The sequence below is a fragment of the Petromyzon marinus genome, chromosome 8 (genome assembly GCF_048934315.1).
Source record: "Petromyzon marinus isolate PM22_M1 ecotype Great Lakes invasive population chromosome 8, UKy_Petmar_22M1.pri1.0, whole genome shotgun sequence".
In the NCBI taxonomy this organism is placed as follows: Eukaryota; Metazoa; Chordata; class Hyperoartia; order Petromyzontiformes; family Petromyzontidae; genus Petromyzon; species Petromyzon marinus.
The window spans coordinates 5,604,543-5,629,632 of NC_133674.1; the positions used below are offsets into that span (position 1 = coordinate 5,604,543).

The 25,090-nt window shown below is 47.5% G+C and overlaps 1 protein-coding gene across 7 annotated transcripts in view; it reads right to left on the bottom strand.

The window, feature by feature from the left end:
• Window positions 1-25,090, bottom strand: part of PALD1 (phosphatase domain containing paladin 1) — a 213,729-nt gene that overhangs the window by 11,635 nt on the left and 177,004 nt on the right. For all 7 annotated transcript variants that reach the window (XM_032949504.2, XM_032949506.2, XM_032949502.2 and 4 more), the window contains exons 4-18: window positions 23,690-23,869; window positions 22,229-22,411; window positions 21,878-22,044; window positions 18,526-18,601; window positions 17,354-17,496; window positions 13,664-13,763; window positions 13,003-13,107; window positions 10,996-11,091; window positions 7,674-7,808; window positions 6,980-7,096; window positions 6,232-6,411; window positions 4,197-4,394; window positions 3,504-3,644; window positions 2,088-2,159; window positions 610-750 (exon numbers count right to left, since the gene is read on the bottom strand). In XM_032949504.2, coding sequence (XP_032805395.1) covers window positions 610-750; window positions 2,088-2,159; window positions 3,504-3,644; window positions 4,197-4,394; window positions 6,232-6,411; window positions 6,980-7,096; window positions 7,674-7,808; window positions 10,996-11,091; window positions 13,003-13,107; window positions 13,664-13,763; window positions 17,354-17,496; window positions 18,526-18,601; window positions 21,878-22,044; window positions 22,229-22,411; window positions 23,690-23,869 — 2,034 coding nt within the window. The remainder of the gene's footprint in view (window positions 1-609; window positions 751-2,087; window positions 2,160-3,503; window positions 3,645-4,196; window positions 4,395-6,231; window positions 6,412-6,979; window positions 7,097-7,673; window positions 7,809-10,995; window positions 11,092-13,002; window positions 13,108-13,663; window positions 13,764-17,353; window positions 17,497-18,525; window positions 18,602-21,877; window positions 22,045-22,228; window positions 22,412-23,689; window positions 23,870-25,090) is intronic.

A 25,090-nucleotide genomic window follows, 5' to 3' on the forward strand; every position in this document is an offset into this window, starting at 1 on the left:
CACCGGGTCTGTTGACGACGCGCGGCTACATTCGGCAATGCGCATCATCTCAGGGAGCTCTTTGACCAACTCCCTGGCTTTGAGTGTCCGTCGCAGTCTCCTGACTGCAACCGGCAAGCGACTGGACAAGATACACACCAAGCAAGCCAAGTCTGCTGCCGCACGCCAATCTCTTTAGGACACCTTCTGCTCGTCTGTCGTCACGGCACCCATTGTGGACCAACGCGCCACACTAGGACGTGTCAGCAGAGTCACCGTGGCGAAGGGAAGGGGACGCTCTCTGCGTCAACAAGGAACCGATTCCTTGTGGACGAGCCTACGATCCATCCACTTGGGTGCGATCTTCGGCTTGTGACCGGGCCCTACTCAAACAGGTTCTGAAACGGTCAAGGCCCCCGTGTGTGCGCAGTTGGGGCCTTATGCAACAACCCGAACTGTAGCTGTGGTGCAAGTTGGATAAAAACGCGAACCTAATAAAGCTTCTGCCTGGCTCAACGCAAAAAAACGCACGCACTAAAATAAAGAATTTAGCGAGAAAAAAAGAGAGACGCTGCGTCTCACCGCGTTCTACGGGGCATGCTGCTTAGGCCGTCACGGGGATGCCCATACCTGGCGGTGCGTGCAGATGATGGCTTCGCGCAGGTGGTAGTGCATGGGGGTCATGGTCTCGCTCACAGAGTCCAGCGCCAGGTCCACTTGGCGCTTGCGAGACTGCCCCTGGGGCAGCAGCCGCACCACTGCCTGCACCACCTGTGTAGGCACGCGAGTCCATCGCCACACTCCTTGTAATTTAACTTCGTCAAAACAACGTGGCAAACTTTGACACTTTTCAAAGAGGGAGGGCATCGGGAAAATACAACATGATGAAAGATGATTATTATTTTCATTCGAAAAAGGTAAAGGTGTAGCCCTGCAATTATCTAACTCACGCCACTGCTGGTGGAATGGCCTCCACTGGAGGGAGATCCTCCAGTGGGTATTTTAGCCGACTCTATTACACTATTAAACTCAACTCTTTTTCAACGAAACTATGTTTATCTTACCAGGTAAGGCCCACTGAGCTGTGTTGCCATTATTTCAGAAGCGACCTGGCCACATATGATTGCTCAACTAAGTGGCTTATCATCGTGTATAACTTTATAGCGGCCAAATACTCTAAGCGCATTTTTTGTTAATGCGGAAGGAAAAACCGGAGGGCCCGGAGAAAAATCCACGTGACCATGGGGGGAACATGCAAACTCCAAATATACAGCAGGCGTCAAGGGTCAGGATCGGACCCACAACCTCCTGCATACCAGGCGAGGTAGTTGACATCTTGCCACCAAGGCGCCAGACATCCTGGAAGAGGTGGGAGTAACTACACTTTACCCCACCACACACAATCTGTCGATTGACTAATTGTGCCACACCTATTTACACTCCTGGGTCCACAGAGGATGTGGAGATTTTCTAGGAACGTGCACCATCGTTTCAACGGCTGCACTGGGATAATGCCTGGAACCGGTGACCTCTGGATTGCAAGTCCAGGGCAGCATCACAAGTAATTAATACATGCAACAAAAATAAAATAAACACATCTAAAAAATACAAATCGTAAAAAGTGCATCCAGGAGAGAAGACAGCTGATTGTAAGAGTGAAATGTCGGTTCAAGGCGATGGCAATCGACCTCCAGCTATTGCTATATTACATGTGAGCACTTGGACTGCGACTGAAATAGTGATAATGCACGAAGGGACTAATTCAAATTGAGGAAAATGTCACGATGCAAGTGAACCAGTGTGCTTGCGAGGAATAAGTATGGGAACCCTTTAGAGCTTCGAATGTAGTCACAATACATTCCTTCACCACTGAAGATGCTGTTCATATGCAGCAGCAAGAGCGCGCAAGTGCGTGCATGTTTACGTGTGCGTATGTGCGCACGTAGTGAGGCAATGGTGGAGTGAGAGACCACGTCATTTCCAGCGCCTATTTTCAACCCAGCGAACAGCGTGTGTTAACTTTTTTTGCGATTCGTTGAAATGCAACAACAAACACCGGCTTGCGGAGCGCACGAACATGACGAGCGTCATCACCGCTCGCATCTCACCTCAAATTCTCCTTTGGTGTACTTGGCGTTCGGCACGCTGACCATCTCGTCCTCGTTCTCCGCAGGAAAGCCCTGTGCATGCGAAACCCATCGGCAGTGCCAGAATGAATCATAACGCCCCAGCGGCCTTCGACCAGAGAACAAATCATCATAAACGATTTGACGGCATGATTAATATATATATTTTTTATCGAATGTGTTTCCTTCTAATAAACGTTCGTGTTTTTAAATTCGTGAAAGTTCGAGAGAGGGGAAAAAAAGAGACCGAGGCATTAGCATTTGGGCTGCAGGGTATTTTCCACATTGACATTAAAAATATTTAAATAAATAACTATGCTCACAATGAAAAACACATGAACAACAATATTTACTCGTTAGTCACGGTAACTTGCTATCCGCGATTTTGGCTATCCGCGAATCGCATCTGGAACTCTACTGCATCGAGAGGGAAACAGGGCGATGAGATAAAGTGATGAAAATGTGATGAGATAAAGCGATGAGACAAACTGATTTGAGATAAAGTGATGAAATAAAGAAATGTGTTATTATGATTATGTCCATGTATTTAATAGCTTGTTTATGTATTTATTTTAGGTATTTCATTAAAAAGGCCAATATGACTATCCGCGAAATTTGCTATTCAAGGGCATCTCTGGAATGTGTCCCTCGTGAATAACGAGGGACTAGTGCAGTACACAAAACTGCATCTAATGCAGAAACGTAGTTGCAATGTTGTAAATCATTCCTTCATGTTCATTTACCAAGACGGTGAAACAAAGAACTATGATTTTGACAATATATGAAGCAGACAATATTGAAAGAAACACACACAACCGAATAAAATAAAACCCACCAATTGCTGAGCCGGACACCTTTTCGCACCTCCAATTAGCACGGTTGGCTACGTATAGTTCAAAAGAAGTTCGACATACATACATACATACCTTCCGGTTGTGAACTGAACATAAGACGGCCACACAGTACAGCACCACTGCCTCTTTGCTACACACACAAGGCCGTACGGCAGCTTAAGAGCCATTACCAATCCACTGCTGACTGGGGGCATCCCCATGCTGTGTGGGTAATGGGGGTTACTGGCCTATACTTCACCACGTTGGTCAGTGTGCGTTGAAGGCAGGAGTGGAGATGCGGGGACCGCTACAGTGGATTTTACTTGCGCTGCCCTCTGCTGCCCACAATGTGGTGCCCACAGACAGTAACACCTAACACAAGGGCAGTTGCCCATCCAAAAACTTTGCACGCTCAACACTCCTTCGCTTCAACACTCCTTCGCTTCGTAAGTCTGTTGTGGACTGGGCGCATTTCGGGTGCACGTTCCGAAGGCGAGCGGCAACAGATTCGACAACGTCGCGTGAAACGGAGCGGGGCCGTCGGGACGGGGCGTGGGCTACGCACGTTGATGTGCCACAGCAGGAGGAGGGCCACCACCATGGCCGTGGTCGTCCGGCCCTTCCCGTCGTGGCAGCTGAACACGATCGCCGGGCTCGAGCTCTCCGCCAGGCACCCGCGCACCGCACCCATCAGCCGATCCAGGTCCTGGCCACGCACATGCACGCACGCGTGGGAAGAGGTTCCATAAAAGCCGCTCACTGCACACAATTCCCGCTTCCCAAAGATGTGGTACGAAGGGGAAATTGGGCTGGCATAGCGAGCGTTTCCAACCAAGCCGGACAGAAAAACTCAGCTGCCACCGCCAACCACCGCCACGCTTGCGTTGCTACGCATGCACTGATTTCGCTCGAGTGCTATAGGCCAGCACAACCCACTTCCTTCTCGCTTCCCCGCAAACCGAGGACCACGGTGATGAGAGGACTGTTCCACCTGCGACTGCGGGAGCAGAACAAACCACGGGGCGTGCGGTCGACTGCCGCCCACGGCCATTGAATGGCGTGCACCAAAGCGATCGACTGACTCGCAGCCAGCTCCGCCGGATGGCTACAGGAAACCCAACCGCTTCTCCCTGCGACGCGCCGCACGGACGGTGAAGAATTACAACCCACGCGCGGCGGTTGGCTCCACCGCGCCGAGCCCCGTTCGCGTAAGCGCGGGTACGCGAGCGCGCCCGGACGGGCCTCGGCGGCCCCTGACCTGCTCGGTGAGGCAGGCGGAGCTGGCCAGCGGCACGCGGGCGTAGCGCAGCAGCGGGAAGAGCGCCGCCTGCTGGCGCGCCACCTCCGCCTGCCCCAGACAAGTCTTCACCGGCTTCAGCTGCCGCTCCCCGTCCTGCCGCAGCTCCAGCCACTTCTGACAGCCGAGGAGCTCGGTGCTCATCGCAGCCTCCAGCATCTGCGCACGCGACGGGTGGGGAAACCCGGCGGGCGACAGTTTGAGCGGTTATTAAAAGGCACGGGGGGTGGGGGGGGGGCACGGGGGGTGGGGGGTAGGGCCCCCCCCCCCCCCCCCCCCCGAGACAGGAGAGGGGCGGAACTCGGCCGAGTAGAGGTCCTATTGGAAAACGTCGTGAGCTCTTAAGAGCAGCAGGTGGGCCATTCTGACACTTGCAGCACACAATGGGCCAGCGGAGACGGCCTTAAGAAGGGCATCGAGCATCCATTTACCCGCATCTCGGGCCTGTGTTTGTTTTTTGTAAGCCCCTGTGTTCGATGGGCAGAAGAGGACACCATAACTTGTGGGGTTCTGTGCTCATAAACAGGTGCGTGCCGACACGGGCGGTTTGGGTAAACAGGCTTGCGCCCCACGTGATTGCATGCCACTCAGTGATTTTGCCTTTGATGAGCTGCACAATGCGCAGCTCTATTGTTCAATAGCAGCCAATCAGAACTGGGCCATGACACCACTGACCTCTATTCTGGGTCTGATTATCTGAGTGTTAGAGGATACTTATGCAGCGATTATGATGCACGTGCGTACACACGTGCATACACAACAGCAACAGCTGTCATTTGTAACCAAGTGGCGGTGACGTCGCCACATCGCTTGTGCCAGATTCGGTGCAATTTGAGACCACGTGAAGTGTCGAAGACTCACTGACAGCAGGTGACGGGACAGACCCAGGTGTCGTCGGTTGACTGAGATGACTGGCAGATGTACCATCTGTGCCCCCTACTGTGCCAACTCGCTGCATTTTAGCCGCCCGGCGCTCCACTTGTTGTTGCGAGCGTCGCTCCTCTGCCCTTCGTTGTTGTTGCCTCCCACTGCCCAGGAGCATTTTTCATGAGACTCCTCCATAGAGGCCGATCTTGACACTGCTGGTACCCGTCATTGGTAAATCCACTCGGCTCCATATCCTCCTGTACCACATCAGTCCATTATTTCTCTTTTCTATGCCATGGCCGTTTAGAGCAACCTATCTGACCAAAGACAATCTGCTTTGGCATGCGGTGGCTGGACATGCAGGCTATATGGCTCAGCCAACGGCAGCCTCACCTGCCGAAGCTCACCGATGGGAATGTGTCCAGATCATTAAATAATCTGAGCTCCTCACACAATCCAGTCTCGTTAAACCCAAGATGGATCATAGGCAGGCCAGCCTGCATTTTTCAAACCGGCACAGATGTTCCTTCAGAGGGATCCAAGTTTTGCAAACATAGAGAAGCGAGGGTATAAATGTGACCGAGAAGACCCGGAGCTTTGTATGGAGCGACAGGTCAGATAGTTTCCACACAGCATTACGTAGCTGATAAGGTAATGCTGGATGATTGATTCCGAGCGACACCTCTGCTGCCAAACTGGTACTAGTCATAAGCACACAAACCAGGCATGGGAACTTCCCCACTCTCTCCACAACTGCCCCATTACTAATGGGAGTTGAGGGGGTGGAGTGTTTTATGACACAAATACATGTGTATATGTGCATACACGCAAATACCAAGATCCTTCGTATAGCCTTAACAGACTGTTGGGGCAAGTGTTGATAGCGAGCACCTATGAAGGCTGGCACGGCACACGAGGGGGCCATCATACACACCTGAGTAGACCTAGGGGAGGCCCAGGACCGGTTCAGAAAATTGTCACTGGTGTTGGCCATAAGCGGGAACCGAAATCGTGTCCCCGGGTTGGTAGTGCAATGTGCTAACCACTACACTACCGCATACATGCACACGTGCGCGCACACACGCCCGTATTCTCCGTTTAATTCATGATTCGTCCATGCGGCATTCACCTCCAGCTGCTGAGGGGAGGTGGTGGGAACGCCGATGCGCTGGTCGGGCGTGGTGCTCTCGCGGGGCGTGCACATGGCCCCGTTTACCTCCAGCACCACCTCGTCGCGCAGGCTCACCCACAGCACCAGCCCGAAGTTCCTCCTCGTGTCCATCAGGTGCGACAGCATGTGGGACAGACCCTGGGCGTGGAGAAACGCGATCGCATCGCACCCATCAGCGAAGCTCTTCATCGTAAAAGTCCCAGCTTTTGTCAGTTGCATAATAATAATACACCACCAAAGACAATGCATTTACAGCGTAGGGTCCATTGAACAAGTCAGCCACAGAAACACTTCTTAGGCCAAAGGCCTTGTTTAGGTCATGTTTTCACCCATTTCCGTTTACTTTTTGATTATCCTACAAATTCGATCGATTTAGTTACTTGGTATATACAAATGCAGAACATACAGTATGACAACACAATTGTACAAGTGCCTCCGATGTGTGGAAATCTTTCAAATATACTTTATTCATAGCCCGAAAACAATGCTGAAATTTAATTCCCAGATGGCTGGGTACATCTCATCAAAGAAAACCGCACTGCAATCAACACGCCACGTGCAACGAAAACTCAAGAGCGGGAGCACGCAATCCCTTGAATACCCAGCGGTCCGTGAGACCCCCCCCCCTCCCCGAAGGAACACCGGGGCTTCCTCCCCCTTGCCCTCAGGGGTTTTGTGCGAAGTTTTTGTTACGTTGTGCCTCTACCTCCGAGTTGGGTTGCGCCATGCCGAAGATGGGCTGCTTGGGCACTCGGCGGAAATTCGCCACTCGCATGTCGCGCGAGGTGCTCATCACGTCCAGAGAGACGTGCTCGTCCGACACCTGCCGCGCGCACAAGGGGCGAACACTTAAGAGGCGCTTGCTCAAGCCGAGGCCTCGGGCGCTGGCACAGCCGTCGTTGTGGGCGGCGGAGAGGGCGAGAAGAGTCATTTCTGAAACGCGTTTTTTTAAGTAAGCGTGAGCAAAAAAAAAATGTTTCAATTACATTTTTTATCGTTGTTTTTTTATATCACGATTGCAGGCCCAAAACTCCCAAATGGCCAGCAATAAACAGCACTATTGAAACCATGCCTAAATGGACTTATGGTGATTACAATTCAATATCTGTTGTTTGAGTAGTGGTTTTAATCGAGCTCTCGGTTATTATGTCTGCCAACCATCAATAATCATAATAGTGATAATGCTCCCCTATTTATCTAGGACAGACCCACTGAGTCTCAAGACTCTCAAGACATGGGGATGTTGGGTCAATTCCACTTTTGAGTAAACCGGAGCACCCAAAGAAAAGCTATGTATACGAGGGTAGGGGCAGGAGGATAACACCCAAGTTTCACAAAGAACAGAGCCAGTGCTGTCCCTGCACAACAATCTGATGTTCCCAAGCAGTGCGAGTGCACACCAGCACGCGGGAGCCCTTGGTGACGAGGTCTGGCGGGGCGCTCAATTCGGACACGTTGGTCTGGGCCAGGAGCCGGTAGAGGCCGGGGTTCTTGCGCATCCACGCGCTGAACGGAACCGAGAACATCGAGGACACCTGCAGACGTAGGCGGCGGCGGGGAGAGGGGGGATGGAGACACGCGACAAGACGACGGTTATCAAATGGTTAAATGTGTCGTGTGACCAGGTCGTGTGCCAAGTAAGGTCAAGTACAGGATGATGCAATAGTTCGTGACCCGCGGCCAGGAAGATTTGGCGACGGCTGCTTTGGACGATGTTGGAGAGAAGACTGGGCACGCGCGAGGGAAAGAAGAACAAGGCATCGGCCTGACCCGGATGTCAAACATCAAAAGACGGGATGGAAGCCGTCTCAGTGAGACAGTGGAGCGACGGACAGAGTGGAAGTGGAGAGACACTACGTGGAGATGTCGATGCGGGGAATGATCATGTCCGACAAGGCCAAAATAGGCCAAGGACAAAAATAAGAAGGCCAGAAATGACAATGGTTAAACTCTGACAAGGCATTTGATCATTTACATTAACGAGTTGAGTCTGTATTATTAGATACGGTTCATACACCGGTAACATTGTAGATACATTTGCCGATTACATAACACTCGTGCATTTCGGGTGACATAATGCCGTATATAGTAGTGAACTTGCAAGCAATGCAATTTTTAGGTGGGCAACACAACATTTAACAAGAGCCAGACATCCAAACAGTTTAAGTATGCCTATAAATGCCAGCATGAGGCACAATTAACTCGTGGTTGGAAGAGGCAGGGAACCGTTACAAAAGAATGGTAAATATGAGTGTACAAACTGATACATTGCCAGTTATCAGCTGGTGATTGCTACTGAACATTTCTGGAAATTCAAACCGATAATAATAATGGAAGAGACAACTGATCATAATAAAATTCAGGATGTAATATTATAATAAAAATCATAAAGGTCAGCACCCTTAATTCTATTTTACTAATGCCAACATTTAAATAAATTAAACTGTGATCAAATTACGAATCCTGTGACTGCACATGTTTAGAAGGTTTTACTCACGCTTAATTTAAGATAATTATAGCGGGAATAAAAATATACTTACGTTACGCAGTTGTTATGTACTGCTATTATTATGTTGTTTACCCAGGAGAGCCACCCCAAGTCTCAAATCATTTTCAGGAGGCTCCTGCCAAGTTTGGCTGGAGGAAGCGATGTTGCTGCTGTGCGTAATCCCAATTTAGAGATTTGCAGGTACATTTTCTAGCACTGCAATGTTTGAACAATGCCAGTGACATTGTATGTTTAAGGGATCTGCGAGCCACCCTCACGCACTCGCACCACGCAGACATGAAATGTCCGCACTCAGTAGAACACGCACCAATCACACACACGGGAATACACTAGACGGGGGTCAAGGGTTAAAGGGCACTGATGTCACCCGGACCAGGCGTGCGAGAATGAGGATGTGTATTGGGAACGAGGGCGGAGATGGAGGGGTTAAAAGGGGCTGTGAGACGCGTGTTCCGAGGTTGGTTTTGGAATGAGTGTGGCTGTGGGTTAAAGAATAAAGAAGTGCTTAACCAGTCTCCGACTCCTCTTCATATGTATTGTTTAGCTGTAGGAGCAAACTGGAGGATCCCGAGGAAACCCATGCAGAACAGGGGGAGAGAAGTATAACATTTAGGCTTTCACGACCAATAGTATCCATAAGATTTTTTTTTAAGACCGAAACAAGAGGATTTATCCACAACTTTGGCTGTTGCGTGATGAGGCTGGTTGTAATTACCGATGAAACATCATACTTGGATTGTAAATGTTGTGGGTTTACTCTCCAACACACCGGCTTGCTTAACTAGTAACGAATTGGGATATTTTGTTTTTGCGACAAACATTACTAATTGGCTGTGTCGGGTGGTAGCGGGTTTAACGACGCGTTTACATTCACACGCTCTAACCCAAAAAACCTCCATTAGGGGGAGAGAAAATGAAAACTCCCCAGACAAAGGTGCCCAAGTCAGGAATCGAACCCAGGGACTTATTTCTGTGAAGCACAAGCGTTGCCACTGCACTGCCATCCTGCCACCCAAAGCCACAGTTAAATTCTTGGATACAGAAACTGAACATCTCGGCTTTGTTCATAAGTTATTTTAGATAAAGCAGTGGATAGATCATGGCTGGTGATGATTGCACGGAAGAAAAACTAGGAAAAGAATATTCATAAGCTGTGTACACTTTTAGAGTAAAAACGTTAATAACATTTAAAGTTAGAATTTAAACTCTTACCTTATTGAAATGTACCTAAAATAATGATTTATGAATTTCAAATCCATCAGGTCAGTAAGTTTCAAAGCCACATTGAGTGACCATGTGAGGGAGAAAGTAGCTTCATCAAAGTATGACTCTTGTCAGTCTGCATAAACATCAGTTGGTGGAATAAACTTTGCCAGCTGTCCGATTTTATCGCTGTACACAGTTTTCTTAAAATACGGTGCTTAATAAAAACATTTACTAGACAATATAAATATTTACAAGGACCATATTTAGTTTACGTAAATATATTGACGGGTATCAAACTATTGAGAATGAGAGCCTAAAAAAGGGTAGCATTGGCTCAAATGGCCAGCTTATTTGAAGTATCATCATTTAAAATATAAAACGTATTTTTTTATTTTACCAGGTAAGGCCCGCTGAGCTATATAGCTACTTTTCAGAAGAGACCTAACCACAAATGATAGTCCAATGAAGTAGGCTTATCATGTGGAAATGTACAGAGGCCAAATACTCTAAACGCGTGTTTATAAATGTGAATGGAAAAACAGGAGGTCCCAGGGAAGAATTCACACGGCGACGCGGAGAGACAGTGCAAACTCCAAATATACAGCAGGTGTCAGGATCGGGATATATCCCACGACCTCCTGTGTACCGTGCGAGGTAGTTAACATCTCATCACCGTGGCGCCCCAATCGTTACTCGTGAACAGAGAAGATTAAGAATAGCGTGTGTGTACAATCCTGTGTCAATCCACTGCTGGACGAGGGTAGCTCCACGCTGAGGGACGCTAGCCAGAGTGGGAGAACAATGAGATCAAACTCTGTGTCCAGGGGCGAGTTGGATTGTCGTATCACGGGATTACGAGGGATCGATCATGGCCTACAATGATGACGATTATACACCAAGTCACGACACGTACGTTCCAAAATCCCACTCGTAAAACGATCTTCGCTATTCCACACAAGCCGCTTTCAGTGTTACGTGATCGTATGAGGAGGCGGCCGTGTGGGAACCTGCTGGTGGAGGTAGGCGTTGAAGGCCAGGAGGTAGAAGTAGCACTCCAGGCTCTGCACGGCACGTTTCAGGAAGTATTCTCGGGCACTGCTGCCCTGCAGGGGAGGAACAAGGGGACACGTGTCCCATCAGCGAGCAAACACGCCCCCCTCGCGGCACAGCTACCCACTTGCGAGGACAGATTGCGGCGGTGTGCCGTTGGCACGAAGCCTGGACGCGTTTCGCTACCACGCGACCGGGGAGAATTCTTCAGGAGCCCAAGTGAATTCGACAAGCGCAGCAAAATGCCGGGACGTCGACGCCCAACATATCCGCGGCGCAACTCGAAACGCGCACGCCCATCGGTGAGAGCCGAGGAGCAGCACCAAACGTGAAAACCTATTCGGCAGCGCCTCATAGTTCCCACCGAGTAACCGGTGACCAGCGAGTCCCGCTGCTAAGCAGTGATACCCACTGTGGACACAGCTGCTGTTTCCAGGAGCCACGGCTCCTCCGGCCACTGCTTGCTCAGAGATAGCGGCACGCATTTAACCTCGTGTGTGTATTTCATAAGGACATGCATACAGTTTTTGCGTCATGCAGCCTGGCGAATTAATTAATTAATTTTAAAAATGAATATAAACATTTTGTGTATCAGTCTATGCAGGCACCATACATGCCCTGTATACGTTTCTCAGGAAATGGGCACTGTGCAAAGTGTTTGCGCTGGGCGAGTGAATGAAAATAGACTGAAGAATTAAAGCTTTAGCGACTGCATAAATTACTCATTGTACGTAGAAATACCATGAAATTATATTAAAATAAAATAAAGTCACGTAGAATGAGAATATTTATTTTATTTTATCAATTTATTATTTTATTCTCATTCTACGTGACTTTACCGAAAGAACCAAAGAAGATGAATCATTGCAGTCACGAAAGCTTTAAATCGAAAAAGAATATACTTTTATGGTATTTCTACATACGTGACTTTACTGAAAAAAAACAATGAGAAAATAGACTGATTTAACGGGGCCGACATTCGCTTCAGATTATTTAACCCTCTGGTTAATGTCACAAAACACCAACATGTAAACAAGTTATTTTTAGCTCCGTTTGAACCTGTACTGCATTGATCGCCATCTGAACAGCATACTTGGAGGAAGCTTCACGATAAACACACACACGTGCGCGTGCGCGTCAAGGGAAATGTGCACAGACAGACAGTACGCAGCTGGCGGGAGGAACAGAATTGAGACGCAGGGTCACCGGCCACCACGTGTCCACAGATTCACACCACAAGCCATGGTCAGAGTTGAACAAACGCTCCTCAATCACCTTTAGTGGCCACACTTAGCGGAAGGCAACACGAGAGCGCATCTCTCCGGACGTATCGCCACTCTGTGTGAAATGCGGCTGGAGGGTCTCTGAGGCGTGTCCAATTAACCCTGAAAGATCAATGCTCGCTTCATGTCCAATTAACCCTGAGAGATCAATGCTCGCTTCATGTTCAGAGTCGAGGGCTGACTGCAGGTGTTAGGGCCTGAGCAAGCACGAGACGGGTCTCCTCTCACGTAGGATTGCGCGGTCCCATTAATCGGATAGGATGGTTGGGGGTGGGAGAGATGACAAGCGGAGCGCACGGTGCATGGGATGACACTCTTCACATTAATTCCACCCTCACCGCTCTGCTGTGAGCACGTTCAATGGGCGATTCGTGTTTCCATGCATCTCCAGCCGAGTAACGTGGACGTAACGCACCACCACACCCCCCCAACTTCACTTTTTTCCCTCTCCCCTGCAAATCTGCTGCTCCCAATCGTTGCCCCTACGGTGGTAGGAGGAGGGCAGTGAGGCCCCCCCCCCCCCCCCCCCCAAGTGCTTCCAGTCAGTCCCCTACTTGAGGGCATATCGCTCCGGACCGTTACGCGATCGTGACCCGTGTTTTCCCGCTCAGATATCTGCGTTGTGTTTTTAAGTTCTTGAATAATACAACATTTTTTGTAAGTAACGACGCCCCATTGCACCTGTATCTGGTAGTCCTCACGAACGGCCTCCAGCTTGCCCTTGTACAGCTGGATCGAGTCTTTGATGTTGTGCATCTCGGAGCAACACAGAATCGCTTCATCCACCTTATGGGAAAATGGGACAACGCAAAACACGGTACAAAAACTGTGACGTTTAATTTGATTTATTATCCTCATCAGGGGCTCTTCTTCAAAGTAAAAGCTATTAGCGGCGCCGCGAGCACTAAAAACTTTTAAAATTCGGAAAGTTTGAGTGATGATCAAATAAAAAAACGCATCTGATGTGGGCATAAACTGTTTGGCAGCAAGTATTTATCTCGGGAAGACTGTGGTGATTATGAATGAACAATAGAAAAAAAATACGTAAACAAAACTTTAAAACATTAATGCAATTTCAACCAAAAAAAATCCTCCTCGCGCTTTGAAGAGTTACTTAACGATGTTTCCCACTGCACACAAATTGACGCAGCAGGTTTTTGAAAACATTTACGCGACTCAGGCGATCATTTCTGTGCAACGGCAATAAAAAAAAACCAAAACATCCTGAGCCGAATTCACAGGTGGTGAAACGTGTGCTTTTGACGATTCATAGAAAATTAGAAATACAGTTGCATTGATGTTTGGCCACAGCACGTTAGAGGCGTGATTGTAATTATCATACCTCTTCTACGATTTTCTGCCCGTTTGGCATCATGTTGATGAAGTTTTGTATTATTTTGAATGTTCCAACACCTCCAACACTCTGCGGCCTCTTCCCTGAGCTGATAGGCAACAGAAAAGCATACAATTTTTTTTAATTCTAAATATTATATGTACACTAAAATATGAATAATAGCAACAACTTCGAAAGCACCGTACAATGGCAATCCGTTACAAGGGAGCGCTGAAATATAAACTGATATGAGCCAAGAATGTCTGTGTGTAACACGCGTGACGTCCCTCCACATCGACCTCCCCCGCCCCCGTCATCAATAATCATGAACGGGTGACGTCACTCCGCATGAAGGTGGAGCGGAAACGAAAATTTGTTTACGCAAATTAGCTTTCATTTGGACCTTTATATACTCTTTGGTTCTTTCGGTAAAGTCACGTAGATAGAAAATTAATAGGTCATGACGTTTCGATCGCAACACAAGCGACCGTCATCAGGTGAAACAAACACAGCAGGAGAACTGCTGATGTAGGAGAAAGAGCTGCTGCAACAAGAGGGTATATATATAGGCTTTTGGTGGGCACAACACAAGGGTAAGTGGGCGGAGCTAGAGAAGGAATTTGAACGTAAATGTAAGAGATCAGCATGTCAATGTGAGACAGCTCCAGCAACCGGGGGTTGTGCCAACGAGAAGATTAGCATGTCAATGTCAGAGAGCCGGGCAACAGGAACAATAAACCCGCAAGAGCAAGAGATACACATGGATAGAGAGACACAACAACAACAACCGCCATTCGCCACTAAGTGGCGGTGACCTCACCACGACGCTTGTGCCAGGCCAGGAGAGAGACACACACACAGAGAGACACACATGTAGAGAGACACATACGGAGACACGCACAGAGACACAACACAGACACACACACAGAGAGACACACAGAGAGACAACCACAGAGAGAGAGACACACACACACAGAGACACAGAGAGAGAGACATACACCCAGAGAGACACAGAGAGAAAGACACCCAGAGAAAGACACGCAGAGATACACACAGAGAGACACACAGAGATAGAGAGAGACACACATAGGGAGACAACCCCCACACAGAGAGAGACACACACACATAGAGACACATACAGAGAGAGATACACACAGAGAGACAAACAACCAAAGACAAGACACACAAACACAGAGAGAGACACATACACAGAAACATCACAGCCAGTTATAGTATGTTAAAAAACGAGAGCTCCTGCCACATCGAGGGAAAGGGGCAATGGTAGCTGTGTTAGTGAGACACTTAGTCCGTTAATGTAAAGACATTTAACCTGGTAATGTACTCAAAGAGTCGTAAATAACAGCTGACATAGGCAGGTAGGATGGAAACATCACAGTCAATTAAGACTTTACTTGGTTAATAACGTCCTTCCAATGATTGCTCAGTTTGTACCCATCTTCTCAGTTCAAGTTGTGTCTGTGTTTATATATCTGGATGGCTTCATGAACAAATCTCTGATAGCCAGTGGGTTTGCAGAGTATCTTCATCTTGGAAAAATCTATTTCGTGTGAGCCCACAGCATTAAAAGAATGATCAGCAACGGCAGAGGTATTGGTCCTACCGTGTTTCAGATCTGCCTTGTGTTCGCGAACACGGTCCAAGGCATGTCGTTTCGTTTCCCCAATGGAACTGCTGCCGCAGCCACAACTTAGTTTGTAGACACCAGGGTATTGCATGTCAGGAATTGCATCCTTTACAGATAGGATCAAATCAAGGATTTTGTGTACTGTGTTGAAACGAACCTGGATCTTGTGATTGTTAAGATTTTGGAAATATTTTTGGTAACCCATGCTATGTATGGCAAGGTGATGGTTTTGATTGGGTCCTCAGATGGTTGTCTCCCCATGGCTGGGGAGACAGCTTTGCGGATTGTACGGTCAGAATATCCATTCATCCTGAGGGCTTGGTGTACGTGCTCCAACTCACTGGCTAGGTGGTGCTCGTCAGAGACGCAATGGGCCCTATGGTGTAGTGTTTTGATGAGGGAATTCTTCTGGGCTGGATGGTGGTGGGAGTCAGGCTTTAGATAGGCATTCATGTGGGTGGCTTTCCTGTAGACAGAATGTCCCAACGAGCCATCGGGTCTCTTCTCGATCAAAACATCTAGGAATGGTAACTTTCCATCCTCTTCCACTTCCAGCGGTGTCAAGATCGGCCTCTGTGGAGGAGGCTCGTGAAGGACGCTACTGGGCAGTTGGAGGCAGTCGCCCTCCAACAATGGAGGGCGGAGAAGCGACGCTCACAACAACGAGCGGAGCGCCGGGTGGCTAAAGCACAGCAAGTTGGCACAGTAGGGGGCAAAGGTGGTGCATCAGCCAGTCATCTCAGTCAATTGACCCGTGGCACCTGGGTCTGCCCCGTGACCTCCTGCCAGGGGCGTTCGACACTTTACGTGGCCTCAAGGTGCACATGGCCTGGCACAAGCATCGTGGTGACGTCACAGCCACTTAGTGGCGAATGGCGGTTGTTGTTGTCTCTTTGTGTGTCTCTCTCTGTGTGCGTCTCTCTCTCCATGTGTATCTCTTGCTCTTTTATGGGTTTTTTGTTCCTGTTGCCCGGCTTTCTGACATTGACATGCTAATCTTCTCATTGGCACAACACCCGGTTGCTGGAGCCGTCTCACATTGACATGTTAATCTCTTACATTTACGTACAAATTCCTTCTCTAGCTCCGCCCAATTACCCTTGGGTTGGGCCCACCAAAAGCCTATATATATACCCTCTTGTTGCAGCAGCTCTTTCTCCTACATCAGCAGTTCTCCTGCTGTGTTTGTTTCACCTGATGACCGTTGCTTGTGTTGCAATCAAAACGTCGTGATCTATTAATTTTCTATCTACGTGACTTTACCGAAAGAACCAAAGAGTATGGATTTCTGCAGTCAAGGAAGCTTCAAATCAATTTTAAGCTTTCTTTATGGAAAATAAAGCTGATAAAGAAATCAACGCAGCAACTAAAATAACGAGCCAAAAAAGGCTGTGTGTGTCCTGTGCGCGACGTCACTCCACATGAGGCTCCCCCCCCCTCCCCAATAACCATGAGGGGGTGACGTCACTCCACATGCCGCACCCATTCCCATCAACCATTAGCGGGTGATGTCACTCCACATGGGGCAACCCCCCTTCTCATTAATAATCACGAGCTGAACAATTTTTCTACTGAATCTTTCAGATTTACTGCAATGGGCAACCAAGCTAGTGGTATATAGGCTACAAGTAAACAGAATAAGGAAAACAATAACAATGCATTCTGCAATAACAATTCCGTAAATTGAAGGTAATAATATCTATATGCTACACGTAATGGCCATTGGCCAAAATGCCACCTATTTTTCAGCTTCCCTCCTTTGGTGGAGTTCTTATTATTTCTGCTCGTGCACTGCTGCCAATGCAGCATCGCAATATATGCTTTGTTTAACAAAGAAGCCGAAGGCCAGATGGCATTCCAGAACCTCAAAAGACGTCAACATATTTGTTTACAGCACCGCAAAAAAAAAACACAGCGGCAAGAAATCGCACGGAACGTGGCTACGCTCGCCGCGTCGGGCCGGAGGTGTCTGTAATGAAATGCCTATATATCACGCATCCGAGCGGCGGCAGTGACGGCGGCGGCAGCAGCAGCAGCAGCAGCGAGGCACTTGCTTCTCGACGGGAGGCTGGTGCCTGCAGCGAGCGAGCAGCAGGGAGCCAATTATCATGGCCAGGTTGGTTCGCCCAACCCCAACTTGGCAGTTACACAGCAGCGCTGGGAGCGGCCTGGCGTGGTCCATCAGTGCTGTGCTCTCCTGCAGCGCGCAGAGAGAACACGCATCGCGCGCTCAGCTTGTCGTCAGGCAAGATCACCTCCAAACCCGACTCTAATGCGTCGCCCTTCGTTTCCATCCTGCGTGCATTCCCGGCAAACCCCAAACGCTTAATTAGCACTTCGACGGTACGTTGGGTTATCGGCCAGCTCCATTTTTTTAAATATTCTCATTCTCCGCCACCCCTCATCGTGTGTTGCACGTCGGGTTTGAAAGGACGCACGGGTGGGGAGAAAAAGGGAATAGAGAGAAGGAAAATCGATCATTCAATTAACTGTAAAAACGACACCTGTTGTGGGCACTCTAGCAAATCCTGGCTAGTCCACTCGATGCCACACTCCAGTGTTTTAATTGCATGCCGAAATTATACACACGCTGCACGCACATGATAACACGCTTGGCAATGCACGCGGCTAATGGGCTAAAGTCAATTTTAATTGCCCTTCACATTAAAATGGCTTGTCTACATAGCTTCGCGTTCCTGTACAATAAACGACACCTTTCTATTACGGTTTGTCATTAACATGATAAATAAACATAATTACCCATTACATGCTACAATTCAGAATATTTCAATTGCATTTCAAATATACCCAAGATCCCTCAGCTCTACTCTGGTCTGGTGAAAACGCCACTGGTGGCGGGCAGATTGGTTACGCCCATCATCCCTCCGTGGTTGATAAAACGAGTGCCACTTTATAATAAGGTCAACAGTGATTGTCATATGAATAGATTCATCCCCACCATGGGATTGTGGAACGTCACCACTATCTCAGAGCTGTAAACAGGAGATGGGCAATGCCTCAATGCTAATTTGAACAGGGAGTCACTTTGGCAGAAAAAAAACACACACTAAAAACACATTATTGCATTTTGACAGCAAACTTGGCAAATGCACATTGCAGGGACACACGGCAAGGAACAACTCACGGCGACGTGCAAATTAAAAAAAAAAACATGTTCTAATAACGGACATTTTCCTTTAAAGGTTGGGATGTATGATAGACTTACCCGAAGTACAGCGACAAACGCGTCGAACTGGGTTTCGTCTGGCGCCCCGTCGGCCGGTAGTGGCAGCCTCTTATACCTAAGATTGCAGAGCAGACAAGCACGAGTCATCTGGAATAAGAACGGCGGGCCATCAGCGCGCGCCATGCAGGACCGACAACTGGTAGTGTTCCCAGTGCCGCGAGGGGACATCGCTTCAGCCGCAGGCAAAAGCAAAGTGGAAAATGGTCCAAATTGAAAAGTCCTGAGGATGTAAATTTAAATGTTCCAAGTTTAACACAAAACTGAACTGTGAAAGGGTTTAGCCACACATGTGCAAGGGAACTGATTGTGAAAGTGATTATATGCATTGCAGTGGCATCAGGCCAGATCAATTGATTCATCAAAAAATATTTTTTTGTGTGATCGACAGTTAATCGTGGTGAAAGCTTAGACAGATAAATTCAACGAGACAAGGAATTATGTTTGTCGTGTTAAAGTGGTTTCAACTGATATCTGGAACCGGACAGTACAGATGTGATAAGCGTGCACGTGTCCAATTGTGTTAGCCTATGATTGGCATGAGCAACTTAAAATGAACATTCCTGAAAATGTACAAGAACACTTTGGAAATAGCATACAACTCCTCAAAGTAATAGTCTGACTGCAGCCTTGATTTAATAAACGTTTAGTGGAAACCTAGCAACAGACCACACTTGCACACACAGTCCAAGCCTGGGGCCATTTCATGTTCAGGCCTAGGTCCAACACAAAATTAATTAAAAATCTTCAAATCAACTCATGTCAAGTATTATGCAAGGTGATACATGGAGATATACCAAATTAAATAATAGGAATACATTACAGAGAAAACGACATTTTATTTTAAAGCTTCTCTATGTCTCCAGCTAATCTCAATACACTGATTATATATATTTCTTTTTTATTTGGTCACTGTCCTGATAAACTCAGTCCCACATAGCCATCACTGCTCACATATTGAGAAGAGAGTAGGAGTCATTAGAAATCAGTGCAGCTGTATATAAATGGAGGACACTGTATATTAATATACTGCTTTTAAATTTCTTTGAATATAAATATGGTTATAATTGTATACACATTACAAGCAAACAAACCAACAGTCCCGAACCATACAAAATATGTCTCTTTTATGAGACCAATTGCAATGACAATTGATTGTTATTGAATATAATTTTTTGAAAATTGTTATTTTTGATTGGCAGGGCACAATTCATTTACATCGTGGCCGCGAATTAACCCTTTCCCATTCCGAGACGCCTGCAAGTGGCAGGGTGGGTCCCATTTACCGCTGAATCTCGGAATGCGCAAGTGGTTCGCGGTAATTTTATTTAGAGAGGCATAGCGCTGTTGTCTTTTAAAACATTGTACTCACCGTAGAGAACCGTAGCGAGAAGACTGCACTCTATGATAGCTGGCGTCAAACTTTGCCACACGCCCTCCTGCATGCCCTTGTGGGAGCCTCGGTAGTGATAACATAGTGAGGGAAAAAAGTATTTGATCCCCTGCTAATTTTGTACGTTTGCCCACTGACAAAGAAATGATCAGTCTATAATTTCAATGGTAGGTTCATTTGAACAGTGAGAGACAGAATAACAACAAAAAAATCCAGAAAAACGCATGTCAAAAATGTAAAAAAATTGATTTGCATTTTAATAAGCGAAATAAGTATTTGACCCCTCTGCAAAACATGACTTAGTACTTGGTGGCAAAACCTTTGTTGGCAATCACAGAGGTCAGACGTTTCTTGTAGTTGGCCACCATGTTTGCACACATCTCAGGAGGGATTTTGTCCCACTCATCTTTGCAGATCTTCTCCAAGTCATTAAGGTTTTGAGGCTGACGTTTGGCAACTCGAACCTTCAGCTCCCTCCACAGATTTTCTATGGGATTAAGGTTTGGAGACTGGCTAGGCCACTCCAGGACCTTAATGTGCTTCTTCTTGAGCCACTCCTTTGTTGCCTTGGCCGTGTGTTTTGGGTCACTGTCATGCTGGAATACCCATCCACGACCCATTTTCAATGCCCTGGCTGAGGGAAGGAGGTTCTCACCCAAGATTTGACGGTACATGGCCCCGTCCATCGTCCCTTTGATGCGGTGAAGTTGTCCTGTCCCCTTAGCAGAAAAACACCCCCAAAGCATAATGTTTCCACCTCCATGTTTGACGGTGGGGATAGTGTTCTTGGGGTCATAGGCAGCATTCCTCCTCCTCCAAACACGGCGAGTTGAGTTGATGCCAAAGAGCTCCATTTTGGTCTCATCTGACCACAACACTTTCACCCAGTTGTCCTCTGAATCATTCAGATGTTCATTGGCAAACTTCAGACGGGCATGTATATGTGCTTTCTTGAGCAGGGGGACCTTGCGGGCGCTGTAGGAATTCAGTCCTTCACGGCGTAGTGTGTTACCAATTGTTTTCTTGGTGACTGTGGTCCCAGCTGCCTTGAGATCATTGACAAGATCCTCCCGTGTAGTTCTGGGCTGATTCCTCACCGTTCTCATGATCATTGCAGCTCCACGAGGTCAGATCTTGCATGGAGCCCCAGGCCGAGGGAGATTGACAGTTCATTTGTGTTTCTTCCATTTGCGAATAATCGCACAAACTGTTGTCACCTTCTCACCAAACTGCTTGGCAATGGTCTTATAGCTCATTCCAGTCTTGTGTAGGTCTAATCTTGTCCCTGACATCCTTGGAGAGCTCTTTGGTCTTGGCCATGGTGGAGAGTTTGAAATCTGATTGATTGCTTCTGTGGACAGGTGTCTTTTATACAGGTAACAAGCTGAGATTAGGAGCACCCCCTTTAAGAGTGTGCTCCTAATCTCAGCTCGTTACCTGTATAAAAGACACCTGGGAGCCAGAAATCTTTCTGATTAAGAGGGGGTAAATTTGGATTTTGTTGTTATTCTGTATCTCACTGTTCAAATAAACCTACCATTAAAATTATAGACTGATCATTTCTTTGTCAGTGGGCAAACATACAAAATCAGCAGGGGATCAAATACTTTTTTTCCCTCACTGTAAATCTTGATTTAAAGCTTTCGTGACTGCATGGAATTCATATTCTTTGGGTCTTTCGGTAAAGTCACGTAGATAAGTTCAAATTATTTATTTTCTTTTTATTAATTTAAACCTATCTACGTGACTTTACCGAAAGACCCAAAGAATATCGTGATAGTTTTATTTGCGTTTTTCTTCCGGTTCCGTCCCAATGATTCCATCGGAGCAGAAACTGATGATGTACACGTACGTCATCCTGGAAAGGGTCAAGAAGCAAAGGGCAACATTGGCGTCGCTGAGGACACGTTGGGAGGGTGGCGTGTGCGCTCGTGGTGGCACCTGTATGGGGGGTAGGAGGGGGAGAACGCCGGCCGGCGGTACACCTCCTCCGAGACGCACACCTCTTCCTCGCTGTGCACGGACTGCGCGTGCGGTTCGTCCGCGAAACGCTCGATGTCCTCGTAGACGAAGTAGGTCCCGTCCTTCAAGCGTGCAAAATCTACCAGCTGCCAAGGGGAAGAGTCCATAAAGCGTGGCGTTAAGCGGAAATTAAATGGACCATTGGCCAAACGGTTCTTAAGCAGCTGATAAAAGTGCCCCACTTTTGGCCGTTATTCATCAAAATCAACATGTGGCACTTACGGTGAGCATAAACCTGGGACCGATGAAGCCAGGTAGCGATGTCCTCACCTCTCTCCGTATGATCACCTCCAGAGATTCCGAGAAGCGTCCTGAACCCTGCATATGCTCCGCTCCCAACCCGTGCAGGTTTTCGTGAAGATTTTCGGGGTCGCGCGGAGTGTACGGCACAAAATCTTCTCCCTGTCTTAGGAACACCACTGGCTCCTCCCGAAGGTTAAAGCACACGACCTCCTGCAGGGGAATAATGAATCATGATTACAGTCTGTTCTCCTATAACGCATGTTTTCATAACGCAAATTGGATATAACACAATTGAGTAAACGGAACTACGTCACAGCGCGAGTAGGAATAAGCGGTCATACGGCTGCCTTGGCATGGCACCACACAAGGCATTGGGATGCTGCTGGATGCTTCTAAACGCTACCCACGTGCCTCAGTCCCTGTTCAGCCTGCATATGCATCTCACGTGTTATCATGCACAGTGTTTTACCCTGTATTATATATTATTTATTATAACGCGATTTTCCATAACTACAACGTTATAGGAGAACATGCCTGTCTTGTGATAATTACACGTCAGCAGCACACGGAGCGAAACGTCGGACATTGTGCAGAACAACATGTGGCACAACCTGGAAATGCATCGGAAAGCCGTACAGTGCAACTTTACAGCACAACCTCAGTAGTGGTAGAAGTAAGCTGCTGTAGGGCTCGCAGTTTTTCAACAGCGGGCGCAACGTAACGCCAATGAACGCTGTTTCAACGTAGAGCAATTTCCCAGACACAATAAAATGTACCATCAATCTCAACTAATTTCAATCTTTGAGTAAAACTCACTCGCACACTGTGTGTAACTCATAATAAGCCCAGGTGTTAAACTGACTGTGTGCAACTGTTACAGCGAGAGGGTGTTCTTTGTTAACCGGCCGTGCGATGTTCATGCGCACTGTCCTGACCATCTAGTTCCTGTCCTTGGCATTTAATAAACGTATTTGATGTGGTATATAAACATAGACTGCATATATTTTAGAATGTAAAACGTTTGCATGTCAGTTACGCATTCGCTGTGCATGTGTTACTGGACACCCTGGACACCCTTGAAAATGCGGGATTTTCCAGCTGGAATTGTTTTAATTAAAACAAAAGCAAAATGCATACAACTATAAACTATTTCAATTTTACAAGGTAAGGCCCACTGAGCTAAAGCTCGATTTCAGAAGTGACCTGGCTATCACAAATGATAGTTCAACGAAGCGGCTTATCATCACGTGGCAATTTATAGCAACCAAATAGTCTTAAATGCACATTGATTCTAAACGTGGAGGGGAAAAACCAGAGGACCCCGGAGAAAAATCCACACGACCAGGCGTCACGGTCGGGATCGAGCCAACGACCTCCTGAATACGAGGCGAGGTAGTTAACATCTCGCCACCGTGAAGGTAGTGCAAGAGAGCGAACAAGCGATGCACACGCCTAGGTGCCCTGAGCCCCCCCCCCCTTCCACCACACCTGGTGACCCCTGTCCTGCAGGGTGCGCAGCGCTTGCTGGAAGCCGGCCAAGCTGGGCTGGCCCATGCCGTACACGGGCAGGTCTCCGGACGTCTGTCGGAAGTTTGGTGCTCCGACAGGACCCGTGGTGCTGAGCACATCCGCTCCACGGTACAGGTCGCACACAAGGAAGAACTTGCCCTGCGTTGTTTTGATGCAGAGCGCGAGCGTCCACGTGTGTGTACACAAACACGCACACACGCACCAACGTTAACGATTGATCTACTGCAGCATAAGCAAATTGATTGCATTGATGTACATCAGTAATAAGCACATGACTTGTAGTGGCGTTGAAATGGTTAAGTACTGGATGAGAGTGGAGGTTGTCGCAAGCGGTTACTGTCTTAGTAACGAGTGGACAAAACGTGCAGCTCATGAACGTTTTACAGATTTGTCCAATCACAGACAATGCTCAAAGGAACAAATAGCTCCATTATAATGTTAGTTGCCAACTCGTCAGAATTGTAACACGCATAGCAAGACAATTATATTTTACAAGTAATCTGCATAATTAGGGAATGTATCTTCTTTGGTTCTTTCGGTAAAGTCACGTAGAATGAGAATAAAATAATAAATTGATAAAATAAAATAACACAATAATATTCTCACGACGTTTCGGCCACAACACAAGCGGCCTTCATCAGGTGAAGGGACGAGACTGTCTGGAGGACAGCGCTGGAGTGAAAAAGCCACGCTCAGATCGCGACCTTTAAGCTGTGTGAGAAGAAGCAAAGCGCCTTGACAAAGGAATTAGCATATAATTTAGCATTGAAATGGCTGAGTGATTAGCTTGTGACTGGTCACAGAAATGGCTATGTTAAAGTTAAAGCATACACATCCGCAGAGGCACCCCTTGACAAAGGAATTAGCATAGAATTTAGCATTGAAATAGCTAAGTTAAAGCATACACATCCGCAGAGGCACCCCTTGACAAAGGAATTCGCATAGAATTTAGCATTGAAATAGCTGAGTGATTAGCTTGTAACTGGTCACAGACATAGCTCTATGGTATAGAGTCTTGATGAGAGCCCAATGCATTTCCGACCAGGAACACATTACCAGTGAACTCAAGCACGTACACCAGGCTCTCAGGGCTAATGGTTACTCCGACTACACAATCTGCAAAGCCATCACTCCAGTCATGAAGAAGGATCCGCTTGTGGAGCCACTCAAAACCATCACCTTACCCTACATTGCAGGGGTCACTAAAAAGATCTCCAAAATCCTGAATAAACACAAGATCCAGGTCCGATTCAACACAGTACATAAAATCCGTGATCTAGTTCCATCTGTAAAAGATGCTGTTCCAGACATACAGTACCCGGGCGTTTACAAACTAAAGTGCCTCTGTGGTAGTAGCTA